At 40.9% G+C, this 13,740-nt stretch overlaps 1 protein-coding gene across 3 annotated transcripts in view; it reads right to left on the bottom strand.

The window, feature by feature from the left end:
* Window positions 1-1,410: 1,410 nt before the first annotated feature.
* The window catches only part of LOC143300443 (protein-L-histidine N-pros-methyltransferase-like), a 15,370-nt gene continuing 3,040 nt past the window's right edge, over window positions 1,411-13,740 (bottom strand). For all 3 annotated transcript variants that reach the window (XM_076614102.1, XM_076614105.1, XM_076614103.1), the window contains 4 exons: window positions 13,336-13,436; window positions 12,030-12,138; window positions 9,704-9,888; window positions 1,411-6,792 (listed from right to left, as the gene is read on the bottom strand). In XM_076614102.1, the coding sequence (XP_076470217.1) occupies window positions 6,581-6,792; window positions 9,704-9,888; window positions 12,030-12,138; window positions 13,336-13,436 (607 nt within the window). In that variant the 3' untranslated portion in view covers window positions 1,411-6,580. The remainder of the gene's footprint in view (window positions 6,793-9,703; window positions 9,889-12,029; window positions 12,139-13,335; window positions 13,437-13,740) is intronic.

Genomic DNA, 13,740 nt, shown 5'->3' with positions numbered 1-13,740 from the left:
AATAAAAAAAGAGAAGATATTTATGTACAGTTCTTCTTCTTTTCATCATATGACCAAATCTGTTTGCTGATGAATCTGTTGTGGTTGATGCCTGCAGGGTACTTTCATAATCCACCAAAGACACTTACATGGATTATATGTACATTAAATTTTGATCTTCTGCGTGAAGGGGTTTCGTTCTTTAGTTTAGTGTCTTTTCACTATCAGTGATATTAGACGTTTAAAAAAAAAAAAAAAAAAGGGTGGGGGGGGGTGGGGGAGGGGATGCTGGGGGGGCATGGGGGGAGGAAGGTGGTATAACTAACATGCAATTACATTTAACAGTAACAATTCAATAATAATAATTATAATAATCAGAAACCATTAACACAATTCTGAAGTGCATTAAAGGAATGTAGAAATAGGGCTATGAACTAATGCCTGTGAAAATTCGACCATAAGAACCTCGTCAGAAATTTAAATAACTTTACAAAAATCATCTGCAGAATTATTATTCTCTTTGAAATACTTAGGCAAGAAGGTACGTAACTGCTGGCAGTGAAACAAACAATGATGCAAGCTGAACTGCTTACCACAGATGCATGTAACATTTTTACTATACTTTATCTTCAGCGCATCAAGTTTTATACGGAAGAAAGTAGAGATTAATTTTGTATAGCAAACTGATGGATTCGGTATCTTTTCTTTGATAATATTCTCGGGGAATAATGTTCCTTTATGGTCTAAAAACTTTAACTTCCATCGGTGAAGGGGTTCAGGCACTAGCATGTCTGCACTTATAAATTGAATTCGCGAGATCAGAAAAATTTCAATCCTTCACACACCAGGTGCATAGATACCTGGGATCAAACTGATCATAAGTGTCACACTTTCATATTCCATTTTGTACTTTTAAAGTATATATGCATGTGTGTGTGTGTGTGTGTGTGTGGTGTGTGTGTGTGTGCACACGCGCGCACATGTGCGTGTGAATGCAGAAGAAACAACAAAACAACAAAAGAGAAAAAAAAAATGAATGCACATGCATTGTGTGTGTGACAAACATGTGACTGTGACTTCTAGCATGGTAATGTTAAAGAGCAGGTGTATGCAGCACTAAATTTTGAAAGACCGGTTTATGTGGCTAAGTTAGCACATGGCACTCTGACAAAACAACAAATGATGCATGTTCATCTTTCTCTCTCTTTTTACACCCACAATGAGAGATAGAGGGGGCGCAGGAGGGAATGAAACTGTTGGGCACACGCATAAGCGTACACACATACACAGAGCAAGAATGAGTGATTGGAGAAAGAGAGAGAGTGTGCAAGTCTGCATTTTATTCTCTCTTTCTCTCTCTCTCTCACACACACACACACACACATGTACACACTATGCAGTCTTCATAAAAGCACGCCAGATGAAATGTCATTGACTTTCTTTCCATTTTTATTACTGAAATAAACTGATCTTGAGTTGGGAATGGAGTTATGAGGTAAAAATCACTGTCCACAGTGAGTCTGTTTGAACAAAGACAGCCTTCACAGCACAATTCTTGATGTCAACACAAAACAATACACTAGAAGTCTACCTTGAACCACTTTCTTTCTTGAACAGAAATAATCTGCAGAGTCTGATCCTGGAATTCCCACCAGTTGTCCGGCTTGAACCATTTTCTTTTTCTTCTTCCTTCCTCTTCCTCATTTTCTGTTTTCTAGTCTGCTTCAGGAAATACAATTATCTCATCCTTTACCTATAGCAAATATGAGCACAATATATATATGAAAATACAAAACTGAAATGATTTTTTTTAAATGAAGCTAATTAAAACCATATGTGCCACAGAAAAAAATTGTCAAACTGAAATAAAATCACAGAATGGCAACAAAAAATAAAACAAAACAACAACAAAAAAAGATATCCTATATTGCATTCTATCTTGTACACTCTGATTTCATTGCATTTCTTTTAGTCTTCTTTCAGTCTATCTTAACACTTGATGCCTGTTACATATTCAACAAACTTTGCAGTCAAGAAAGTAAAAGAGAAGTTTTTGCTATATTAATAAGCAAACTAACAAAAAAACCAAAAAAAAACTAAAAATCAGTAACAACATGGACTGACAACACATCATTGCAAAGAAAACCTATCACATTTTTTAGACACAAATTTTTTCACTATTGTGAACAGCTGGTTTTCAAGAAAATACATCCGAATACAAGAACCAAAACCATCGCACAATCACCAAAACTGAAGCAGAAAATAAAAGCCAAAAGTCTTATTTCAGAGTATCTTAACAGTTGATGCTTATTACAAATTCATCAAATTTCAGTCAACAACAATGTAAATCCAACCACACATCATAGCAAAGAAAACCCATTACATATGACATTAGCTTTTTCACTATTGTGAACAGCTGGTTTTCACCATTATAATAATAATAATAATAATGGTATTTATATAGCGCTGAATCTTGTGCAGAGACATCAAAGCGCTTTCGCACCAGTCATTCACAAGCATGCTTAACTCTAAAACTGGAGAAACTGAAGACAAGGAAGAGGCAGGGAACGGAGGCTATTTTGGGAAAAGGTGGGTTTTAAGGCCAGACTTGAAAGAGCTGAGTGTGGAGACTTGACGAAGCGAAAGAGGAAGTTCATTCCAATTGCAAGGTCCAGAGACAAAGAACAGCGGCCAACAGTCGAGTGTTTGAATCTGTGCATGCGTAAACAGAGCGGATCCAAAGCCGATCATAGTGAGCAAGGAGTGTAGAGGTGAAGGCAGCTACACAGATAGGAAGGGGCAGATTTGTGAATACATTTATAACATAGAGTGCTAATCTTCTACTTTATTCTATGTGAGACAGGGAGCCAGTGGAGATGTTGCAAAAGAGGACGAGGAGTCAGGCAGCAGAGTTTTGTATGCGCTGAAGGGACTGAATGAATGAAGCAGGCAAACCAGACAATAGAGAGTTACAGTAGTCAAGGCGAGAGAGAATGAGAGAAACAACAAGTCTAGATGTTGCGTCAATGGACAGATATTTCCGGATGGAACTGATGCACCACAATTGACAGTAGCAGGATTGGCATGTCTGACTGATAAATTTTTCCATGGACAGCGTGTTGTTAAGGACAACGCCAAAGTTCCTGACTGAACTGGAAAGAGGGATCGATGTACTGCCAAGTTTGATCGTGTCAGTTGTGATGGAAGAGAGTTTTTGTTTAGTTCCTATGTTCATTGCTTCAGTTTTGTCCACGTTCAATTGTAACTTATTCAGAGTCATCCAGTTTTAAATGTCCAGGAAGCAGTTGGATGTTTCTTGCAAGAGCGACGACAGTTTTTCGGGAGTATCACTCTTCTGGAGTCGAGTGTCACCAGCATAAGAATGATGACTGACATCATGGCGGTTGATAATTTCAGTGAGAGGAGCAGTGCAGAGTGTGAAGAGCACTGGGGCTAAAACAGATCCCTGTGGGACTCCATGTTCGATTTTAACAGGTTCACACTGGAAATTATCAACAATGACAGACTGGAATCAACCAGTGAGATAAGATTTGAACCAGTTTAGAAAAGTGCTGTTGATACCAAATGTAAAATGAAGATGGGAAAGAAGGATTGAATGGTCTATCATGTCAAAGGCAGCTGACAAGTCGAGAAGAGTGAGAAGGGAGATCTGTCCAGAGTTGGACGCTAGCAGCAGGTTATTCAGGATGTGGAGGAGAGTGGTTTCGGTACTGTGGTCAGCACGAGAGGCAGACTGAAATTATAAATAGAATACATCAAAATACAAGATCCAAACCACCGCACCAATCACAAAAAAGGAAGCAGAATACAAAAGCCAAAAGAAATTTCACATTAAATTTATGCAAAATCATATACTACATATACTGATCACCTCATATAAAACCTTCATTAAGTCATCTGGATTCTCCCAAACAAAAGCAACCAAAAATGTTTTCCAGAACCCTGTTTTTCACAGTTACAAATACACAAAAGCTCTTTTTACACTGAGGACACTAAGTACATTCACTGAAAAGACAAAATGACAATGTTGGGCCAATCATAAGGCAGCACCAATTTACCTGTACTTGTTCTCCTGATGGGTTTTCAATGACTGTATGTGACTATTACAATGATTTTCCTTCAAAGCTACAGATCTCCATAAGCTATAGAAATGGGAACAGACCATTCAGGAAAATTCCAAAACTCCTCCAGCACCATCAAGAACTATACTGTTTTTCCAATACTTTTCAAGTCCTGGAAAATGCCACATAAATTTTCTGTACATTCTGAAAGAAACCAACTTAATTATCATATCAAAATACTGTACTTTTGTTTGCAGAAAGTACAATAACATTCAGTTCGTGAATACTGCTGATAAGTTCTTACAAAGTTTAGGTTTGAAGGCATTCTGATGCAGAATTTGAACACAAAGGAACAGTCCTTACCACAAAGCCAGTCACCATAAAAAGTACATGGAAAACTGGGCATTGCACTAATGAAATCCCAGAAAGCACCCAAGCAGTGTTTGTATGTAGGCAAGTGTCCCTGTTCTATCTACACAAAGACAAGATAAAATTCTCTCTCTCTCTCTCTCTCTCACACACACACACTCACACATATACACACTCACTCAAATGCATATGGAGTGCTTTCCTCCATCGTTGATGTTTTTTCCCCTCATCTAATTTCACTCTTAGTGAAAAGACGTTAAAACTAAAGAAAGATTCTCCACATTCATCACAGCCATTGCAAAGAAGCTGTAAGGCTTTGACAAAACGATACCTGCAAAAGTCTCACTCAGATGAGAGCACTGCAGTGTTTCTGGATGAGAGCATCTTCATGAACAAATCTGCTGTGAAAGGAGGAGTTTGTATTATACTCCATGTTTGGTGTCATATACTGTACCATGTCAAACTGAATTCCTTTTTAATCACATGAAAGATGCAAACTTTTGGAATTTCCATTGCACAAATTTTCAGAATTCAGAACCCAGTCTTCCAGGTAGAAAAATATACCCCAACGAAAATGGATAAAAGCTGCAGCTAATTTTTTTTTTCTAGTAAAACATGAGAAGCATGTTCTGCATTGACTTTTGGGGAGAATGGGAGGGTCCAAATCTTCAGACAGATCTCTTTTATGAAAATGTTCCCATGCATGAACAATGGAATGCGACTGATGCAAAATCCATGAAATTCTTCCCTCAGCAAACAGACAAAAATGAACAAAAACATGTGGAATACAGAGAGGAAGAGGATATCAAGAACTGCTGCCTAAAAATCTGGAAAAAAATGTGGAAAGAAAAACACCACCACCTCTCTCTTGTTTTTGGAAAAAAATCAGGAAAAAACAGTCCAAGTGTCATTCTGGTCATCGATATGGCTTTTATCAAAAATCAACTTAAATTCATGAGTACATGCAATAAACTGTCTTTACTACATCTCAGAACATCAAAGAAATTTTCATAATAGACAAAATAGGTATGTAATAAATGTAGTTATGATTTTGGGTGACGGGCTTATGACACAGTTATTTCCCTTCAAATCAAGTACATCTAAGTTGGAATGAATGTATGTCTTGAAAAAAAAAGTGGAAAAAACAACAAAAAAACCCACAAAAAATGACTGGACCAAACATTGACACAAGAAGTACCAAATCAAAAATAAAAAGGCCTCAATAGGCTAAATACACATTTAAAATTAATTCACTTCCTTTGTTCAATTCTACTGTGTTTCTTGTTCAATCACAAACATGCTGATCAAAGAGACTAAACACCAGCCCCATACTAATGATTTTGTGAAATGTCCAGGGATATCATATGCACACACATCTAAGGAATTGAATGATCAACATTGTCCAGTCCATTTACCAGCAAGTATTATTGCTGAATGGAATTGGAGTGCATAAGAACAACACAACAGTGAAGACTGGATATGTAATTCACATACAGATGTGATTCACAAATACACAGAAACACACCTGCACACACATGTACACAAATAAGAACAGTAGCAACTCACAAACTCACATCAGTAACTTACAAAAACAAATTTTCAAGTATATGCAAACAAACACGTACAAACGAGTAACACAGATGTCAGGACTAACACAATTTGGGGAAGATGAAATCAACCAACTTTGGTGGCAGACACAAACATACTGGGAAATTGAACAATTTTAACAACAAGGCATTATAAATCATTCATGTAGACTGAATGGCGCCAAAGTTCTTCACTACAATTCTAAATACACGCTAAAAATGATGAGTATTTCATCCTATTTGAGAACACATGATTATGTGGTTTGCATAAATAACTATGAATTTTGTATTCATAAAAAAATTATACAAATATGTATCTGATCACACTTGAAATACCAAATTCTGATATATATATATTCATGCAAAATAACCAGCACAGTTTCAATGCTAACAATAATTGCACTGCAGTTAAGACACTAGGAAGGGAGTGAGTAACAAACACACACACACACATTGACCCAAACACACATGCTGACCGCCCCCCCCCCCCCCCCACCCCCACACACCGACCCCCACACACATACATATACACCAACACCTTCACACACAGGTTCCTTTCCACCATCAGCTGTTGACAGCCTTCAACACGAAAAGAGCGTCGTTCAGGACGTAGAATGAATGGCGGAGGTCTCCCTCACACAGATACGGCACACGGGAAAAGGCCTCCACATCAAACCCCGCTGGGCGAAACACGGCCGTCGTCAGCTGCGTTACCTGCTCTTCAAATGTGGCCCCCGTGATCAACAGCTTTTCTGTTGGTATGTGGTCACTGGAATCTGTGAGAAGAACAGTTGTTTTTTTGGTTTTTGTTTATGTGTTTGTGATCTCTGGAATCTATATTCAACGAGAACAGCTTTCTATGCATTTGTGATCTTTATAATTTGAAACTTTCCTTCTTTTTTTGGTCTGTGATCTTTGGAATCTGTAATGAAGATCATCTCCAGTGGGTGCCTAAAAGGATTATTGTCAGTGGGAATATGATCTTTGGAATTTGTAAAAAGGATCTTCTTCTTCAGCATTCCCAGTAAAAAGGACCATTTTCAGTTGGTATGTCATCTTTGGAATTTGCAACAAAGATCATTTTCAGTGGGTATGCCATCTTTGGAATTTGTAATAAAATGTTTCCTGTGGTCTGTGGTCTCTGGAATCTGTAACAAGGAGCTGGTATGTCATTTCTGGAATCTGTAACAAGTTGGTATGTCATCTCTGGAATCTGTAACAAGTTGGTATGTCATTTCTGGAATCTGTAACAAGGAGCTGGTATGTCATTTCTGGAATCTGTAACAAGGAGCTGGTATGTCATCTCTGGAATCTGTAACAAGGAGCTGGTATGTCATCTTTGGAATCTGTAACAAGGAGCTGGTATGTCATCTCTGGAATCTGTAACAAGGAGTTGGTATGTCATCTTTGGAATCTGTAACAAGGAGCTGGTATGTCATCTCTGGAATCTGTAACAAGGAGCTGGTATGTCATCTCTGGAATCTGTAACAAGGAGCTGGTATGTCATCTTTGGAATCTGTAACAAGTTGGTACGTCATCTTTGGAATCTGTAACAAGTTGGTATGTCATCTTTGGAATCTGTAACAAGGAGCTGGTATGTCATCTCTGGAATCTGTAACAAGGAGCTGGTATGTCATCTCTGGAATCTGTAACAAGGAGCTGGTATGTCATCTCTGGAATCTGTAACAAGGAGCTGGTATGTCATCTCTGGAATCTGTAACAAGGAGCTGGTATGTCATCTTTGGAATCTGTAACAAGTTGGTACGTCATCTTTGGAATCTGTAACAAGTTGGTATGTCATCTTTGGAATCTGTAACAAGGAGCTGGTATGTCATCTTTGGAATCTGTAACAAGGAGTTTGTATGTCATCCCTGGAATCTGTAACAAGTTGGTATGTCATCTTTGGAATCTGTAACAAGGAGTAGGTATGTCATCTTTGGAATCTGTTACAAGGAGCTGGTATGTAATTCCTGGAATCTGTAACAAGGAGCTGGTACGTCATCTCTGGAATCTGTAACAAGGATAATTTTCTGTGAGGATATGATCTTTGGAATCAGTTACAAGTTTTTTTCTGTGGATTTGTGATTTTTGGGAAACGTTACATAATTTTTGTTTGGGTATGTAATCTCTGGAGTTTGATATATCCCTCTAACTTTTTTTCTGTGATCTTTGAAATCCGCGACAATGATTTTCTGTTGGTATGTGATCTTTGGAATCTGCAATATATTCATTTTATGGGTATGAGATCTTTAGAATGTGGACTTTGATATCTGTGAGAAGAAAAGTTTTCTGTGGGGTTTTTAGGAGGCAGGTTTTGTACTAGTATGTTGTCTTCAGGATCTCACAAAAAAGAGACAAAAATCTTTCATAATATTTTGCTTACTTTATTAAGACTTCTTGCTATAGCGCATATTCTTGAAGCTCTATGCGCTTACTGACTTGTTACCTACATTCTGCTTCAAAGGAATTCCTGTATCACATCAGGATTTGTCATTTCTTAATGGTTACTGCCACATGCCATAACAGACACATAAACTATCACAAAGATGTTTACTCAAGGCATCAAAACTTCACACATATACTCCTTAAGTCACAGAAGCAATGTTTTCACTCACACACTCCTGAGAACATCAACACTTCACATGCATACACTCAATACACACCCACCCAAACTCCCAACAAACCATCATGTGTGAACACCCATTCCACTAACAATCATGCCCAATCACCCACCCTACCTTCCTCACAAACTGTCATGTCCAAACACCCAACCCCACCTCCCCACAAACCATCATGTCTGAACACCCACCCCACCTCCCCACAAACCATCATGTCTGAACACCCACCCCACCTCCCCACAAACCATCATGTCTGAACACCCACCCCACCTCCACACAAACCATCATGTCTGAACACCCACACCCACCCCACCTCCCCACAAACCATCATGTCTGAACACCCACACCACCCACCTCCCCACAAACCATCATGTCTGAACACCCACCCCACCTCCACACAAACCATCATGTCTGAACACCCACCCCACCTCCCCACAAACCATCATGTCTGAACACCCACCCCACCTCCACACAAACCATCATGTCTGAACACCCACCCCACCTCCCCACAAACCATCATGTCTGAACACCAGCCCCACCTCCCCACAAACCATCATGTCTGAACACCCACCCCACCTCCCCACAAACCATCATGTCTGAACACCCACCCCACCTCCCCACAAACCATCATGTCTGAACACCAACCCCACCTCCCCACAAACCATCATGTGCGAAAACCCACCCCAGCCTTCCCACATTCCCCACAAACCATGACCAGACACTTTCCCCACCTACCATCATGTCCGAACACGCACCTAACCTTTCCACATTCCCAACAAACCATCATGTCCAAAAACTCACCCCACCTCTTCACATTGTGTGTGTGTGTGTGTGTGTGTGTGTGTGTAGTCACATTTTGGTGTGTGTGTATGTAACATTGATGTAATGTTTTATGTTAACAAAAAGCGTTTTTGTAAAGCACCTAGAGCAAATTTCTGAGTAGTGTGCTATATAAGTATCCATTATTATTATTATTCCCCAAAAAACCATCATGTCCGAACACCGTCCCCACAAACCATGATATCCAAACACCCACCCCACCTCCCCACACAGCACCAGCTATACACACCGAACTCTACGTAAGGCTTGAAGGGGATGACCAGGGCCACCAGCACCCTGCCTGTGTCGGGCCGAAGCACACGTCGCATGGCATGCAGCAAGGTGACCGGCCTGTCACACCGGTCCAACAGGTTAAGGCAGCTGATGACGTCATAGGTCATGCTGCCGTTGTCCCAACTGTCCACGTCCAGCACCCTAGAAACGACGACAACGCTGGGCCATGAGTTTAATCAATCTCTATCACTGTCTGTCATTATGTGATAGTTGAAAGGGTGTGCAGGCCCACTTTCGTGGTGGACTTTTCGTCGCTTGCAGAGCGAGAAGTAGGTCTTATAACGTCAGGGCAGCCCACCACCTTAACTGGCTTCTCAGAGTTTGCACTGTCTTGGCTTGGACAACTTTTCGGCAGAGTTTATAAATGGATCAGTTTGAATACGTAATGGCAGATATAAGACAAGAAATATGCTCAAAGTAAACATAGAAGACTAAAGCAAATAGTGGATGTAATTATGAAACCAAATGCATCTTGTAAACTTGCAAAGATAGGATTTTATCCTTTCGTCAGAACAGCGATTTCCATGACAAAATTTGAGCCTTTTGGTGACCTGGGAAAAAAAAATGGAGACGTGCATGCGCACACGATTCTCTCTTAAACTAATCAGGGAACCTCCATGAAAATCAGATGAAAGTGGGGTCTGCATACCCTCCCTTGTGAAGGAGAGACCCCACACCCTCCCTTGTGAAGGAGAGACCCCACACCCTCCCTAGTGAAGGAGAGACCCCACACCCTCCCTTGTGAAGGAGAGACCCCACACCCTCCCTAGTGAAGGACAGACCCCACATCCTCCCTAGTGAAGGACAGACCCCACACCCTCCCTTGTGAAGGAGAGACCCCACACCCTCCCTTGAAGGAGAGACCCCACACCCTCCCTTGTGAAGGAGAGACCCCACACCCTCCCTAGTGAAGGAGAGACCCCACACCCTCCCTTGTGGAGGAGAGACCCCACACTCTCCTTAGTGAAGGAGAGACCCCACACCCTCCCTTGTGAAGGAGAGACCCCACACCCTCCCTAGTGAAGGAGAGACCCCACACCCTCCCTTGTGGAGGAGAGACCCCACACTCTCCTTAGTGAAGGAGAGACCCCACACCCTCCCTTGTGAAGGAGAGACCCCACACCCTCCCTAGTGAAGGAGAGACCCCACACCCTCCCTAGTGAAGGAGAAACCCCACACCCTTCCTTGTGAAGGGGTCTAGGAGAGACCCCACACCCTCCCTTGTGAAGGGGTCTAGGAGAGACCCCACATCCTCCCTAGTGAAGGAGAGACCCCACACCCTCCCTAGTGAAGGACAGACCCCACATCCTCCCTAGTGAAGGAGAGACCCCACACCCTCCCTTGAAGGAGAGACCCCACACCCTCGAAGGAGAGACCCCAGACCCTCCCTTGTGAAGGAGAGACCCCACACCCTCCTTAGTGAAGGAGAGACCCCACACCATCCCTAGTGAAGGACAGACCCCACACCCTCCCTAGTGAAGGAGAGACCCCACACCCTCCCTAGTGAAGGACAGACCCCACACCCTCCCTAGTGAAGGAGAGACCCCACACCCTCCCTTGTGAAGAAATGAAAAGTAATCCATCACATAGCATGCAACTTTAACTTTGGGGCTATAAAATGACTCAAGATAAGTGTGCTTTTATGAATGAAATACTCATTAAAAGTTGAAAATAAGTGCATATAATGAATGAAAAACTCCAAATAAATGCAGAAGATAAGTGTGCATATAATGAATAATAAAAATCTGTAAAAGCCTCTGTACTGTACTTTTTATATCTTAAAACAGAGTTTCAAAGAGTAACAAAAAAACTAAATCCTTGGCAGAACTCAACCATGTAATCACCAGAAGTCCTTGTGTACACACACATATACCCTACTAAACCAGAAAACAACCTTATCCTCACAAAAATAAAGTGCATTCATAAAAAGCTTTACTTTTTAGTAAATTTTGTTAGTACATGTGCATAAAGACTTTTTTTTTCACTGGAATGAAAAACGACATCAATGACAAAAATATATCTACTTCAAATATGTAAACATCTAACAGTTCATTATACCAAATGGTGTAATACTCCCTGGCATAACTATTAGCTTAAAAATCTCATCGATCCCCCAAAATGGAGTATGGCTGCCTACATGGTGGGGGTGAAAACAGTCAAAGATGTAAAAACCCATACAAGTATTTAGTAAACATAGGAGACTGGAGTTTTAACTCATGGGGCAAAAAACAACAACAAAAAACCCCAACAAAACAAACCCACCAGAAGAACAGCACACTTACTGGTATCCTTTGTACGAGAGAAGCCTCTGCATAGTAGGGGACATTTCTGTGGCGTACACATTGCTGAAGTAGGGTGCCATCACTTTGGTCACCTCACCATCCCCTGCACCTGTCGCAATATCATGATATACATGTGTGTGTGTGTGTGTGTGTGTGTGTGTGTGGAGGTGTGTGTTTGTGTGTGAGTGAGGTAGGTGTGTGTGTGTGTGTGTGTGTGTGTGTGTGTGTGTGTGTGTGTGTGTGTGTGTGTGTGTGTGTGTGTGTGTGTGTGTGTGTGTGTGTGTGAGGGAGAGCGTGTGCGTGTGTGTGTGTGTAAGGGGGTGAGGTGGGTGCATGCATGCACAAATAAGTGTACATGCATGTGTGTGAATGAGTATATCCACGCTAGTACGTGCACACACACACACACACACATATGCTGCTATCTAACGGCGCATAAATACTTCAAGTACATGCTGTACGCAAGGTACAAGAAATTGTCAGCTGTCTTGTTCAGTTGTCAGTCAAGCCTACAGGTAGTAGTGCAAAGTCATAATGTGTCAATCTTTACATAAGGTATGACGAATATATTGTAAAATCATACGTACTGCGTAAAATCACTGAAGACAATTGTGTAGTATAATTTTTTGCCACAACAGATTTTTCTGGCAGTGCCACCATTATATTTTTTTCTGCCTTCAAGTGTATCAATTTTCCTTTCACAGTGGATTTTTTTTTTTATTTATTTTTTTTACTGAATTTTGCAAGGCACAACCCTTCTGCTAACATGGGTTCTTTTACGAATGCAAAGTGCATACTACACAAAGACACTTATAAGCATGTGGCCCATTTTTATTCTTACTTTATTTCAATATTTTGCCTTGAATGTACATTTTCCTTTCATTATTATTTAGTGTATTTACTTATTTGATTTAACTCATTCCATTTTATTCTAATGTTTTACACAAACTAAGGGTAGCCTGACGAGCAGGTTGGTTTATACATAGATCAGGCATTCCCCCCCCCCCCCCCCCCCCCCCCCCCCCCCACACACACACACCCCTCCTCTACCCCCCACCCCTTTTTTCTTTTCCTTTTTAAAAAAAAAATTTTTTAAAGAAAGCAGAATTGGTGTGGAGCATATACGGATTAGTCTGCATGCTTCAACACCACCATGACACGGAAACATCAGCTTGCGTTCAAACTTATGCATTCTCACGCACTGGCATATACACCGTTTTTGTGCCGACCATGTATATATATATAATTCATACATTTGAGCCGTATATGCATACATGTATATGTATGCATAATTTCACTAACTTACCGAGATCTATCAAGTTTTCAGCCTTCCTGACAGGTGAGACTCCAAGCAGCTTCTCAAACTGTTGATGGGACAGCACAAACATGGACCCCCGACCAAGCAATCTGCAGGTAACGAACGAAGCATGAGTTACGTTCACTTTGTAATGCAACATCAACAGGGAAGTAAGCTGGGGACGTGATGACCAAGGCACGAACAGCTGTTGCTTCTGTTTTTATAATCCTAACATTTAATGTTAACAGACTTGCAGAATGCTGACTAGAGATCAGGAGAATACAATACTGGTTTGTTTTGTTGTTTGTGATAGCTGGGGTGGTGTGTGTGTGTGTGTGTGTGTGTGTGTGTGTGTGTGTGTGTGTGTGTGTGTGTGTGTGTGTGTGTGTGTGTGGTCTGTTGCTTTTTTTCTTT

Source organism: Babylonia areolata, chromosome 26, assembly GCF_041734735.1.
Source record: "Babylonia areolata isolate BAREFJ2019XMU chromosome 26, ASM4173473v1, whole genome shotgun sequence".
Classification (NCBI taxonomy): domain Eukaryota; kingdom Metazoa; phylum Mollusca; class Gastropoda; order Neogastropoda; family Buccinidae; genus Babylonia; species Babylonia areolata.
This window is presented reverse-complemented; position numbering and strand designations above follow the sequence as displayed.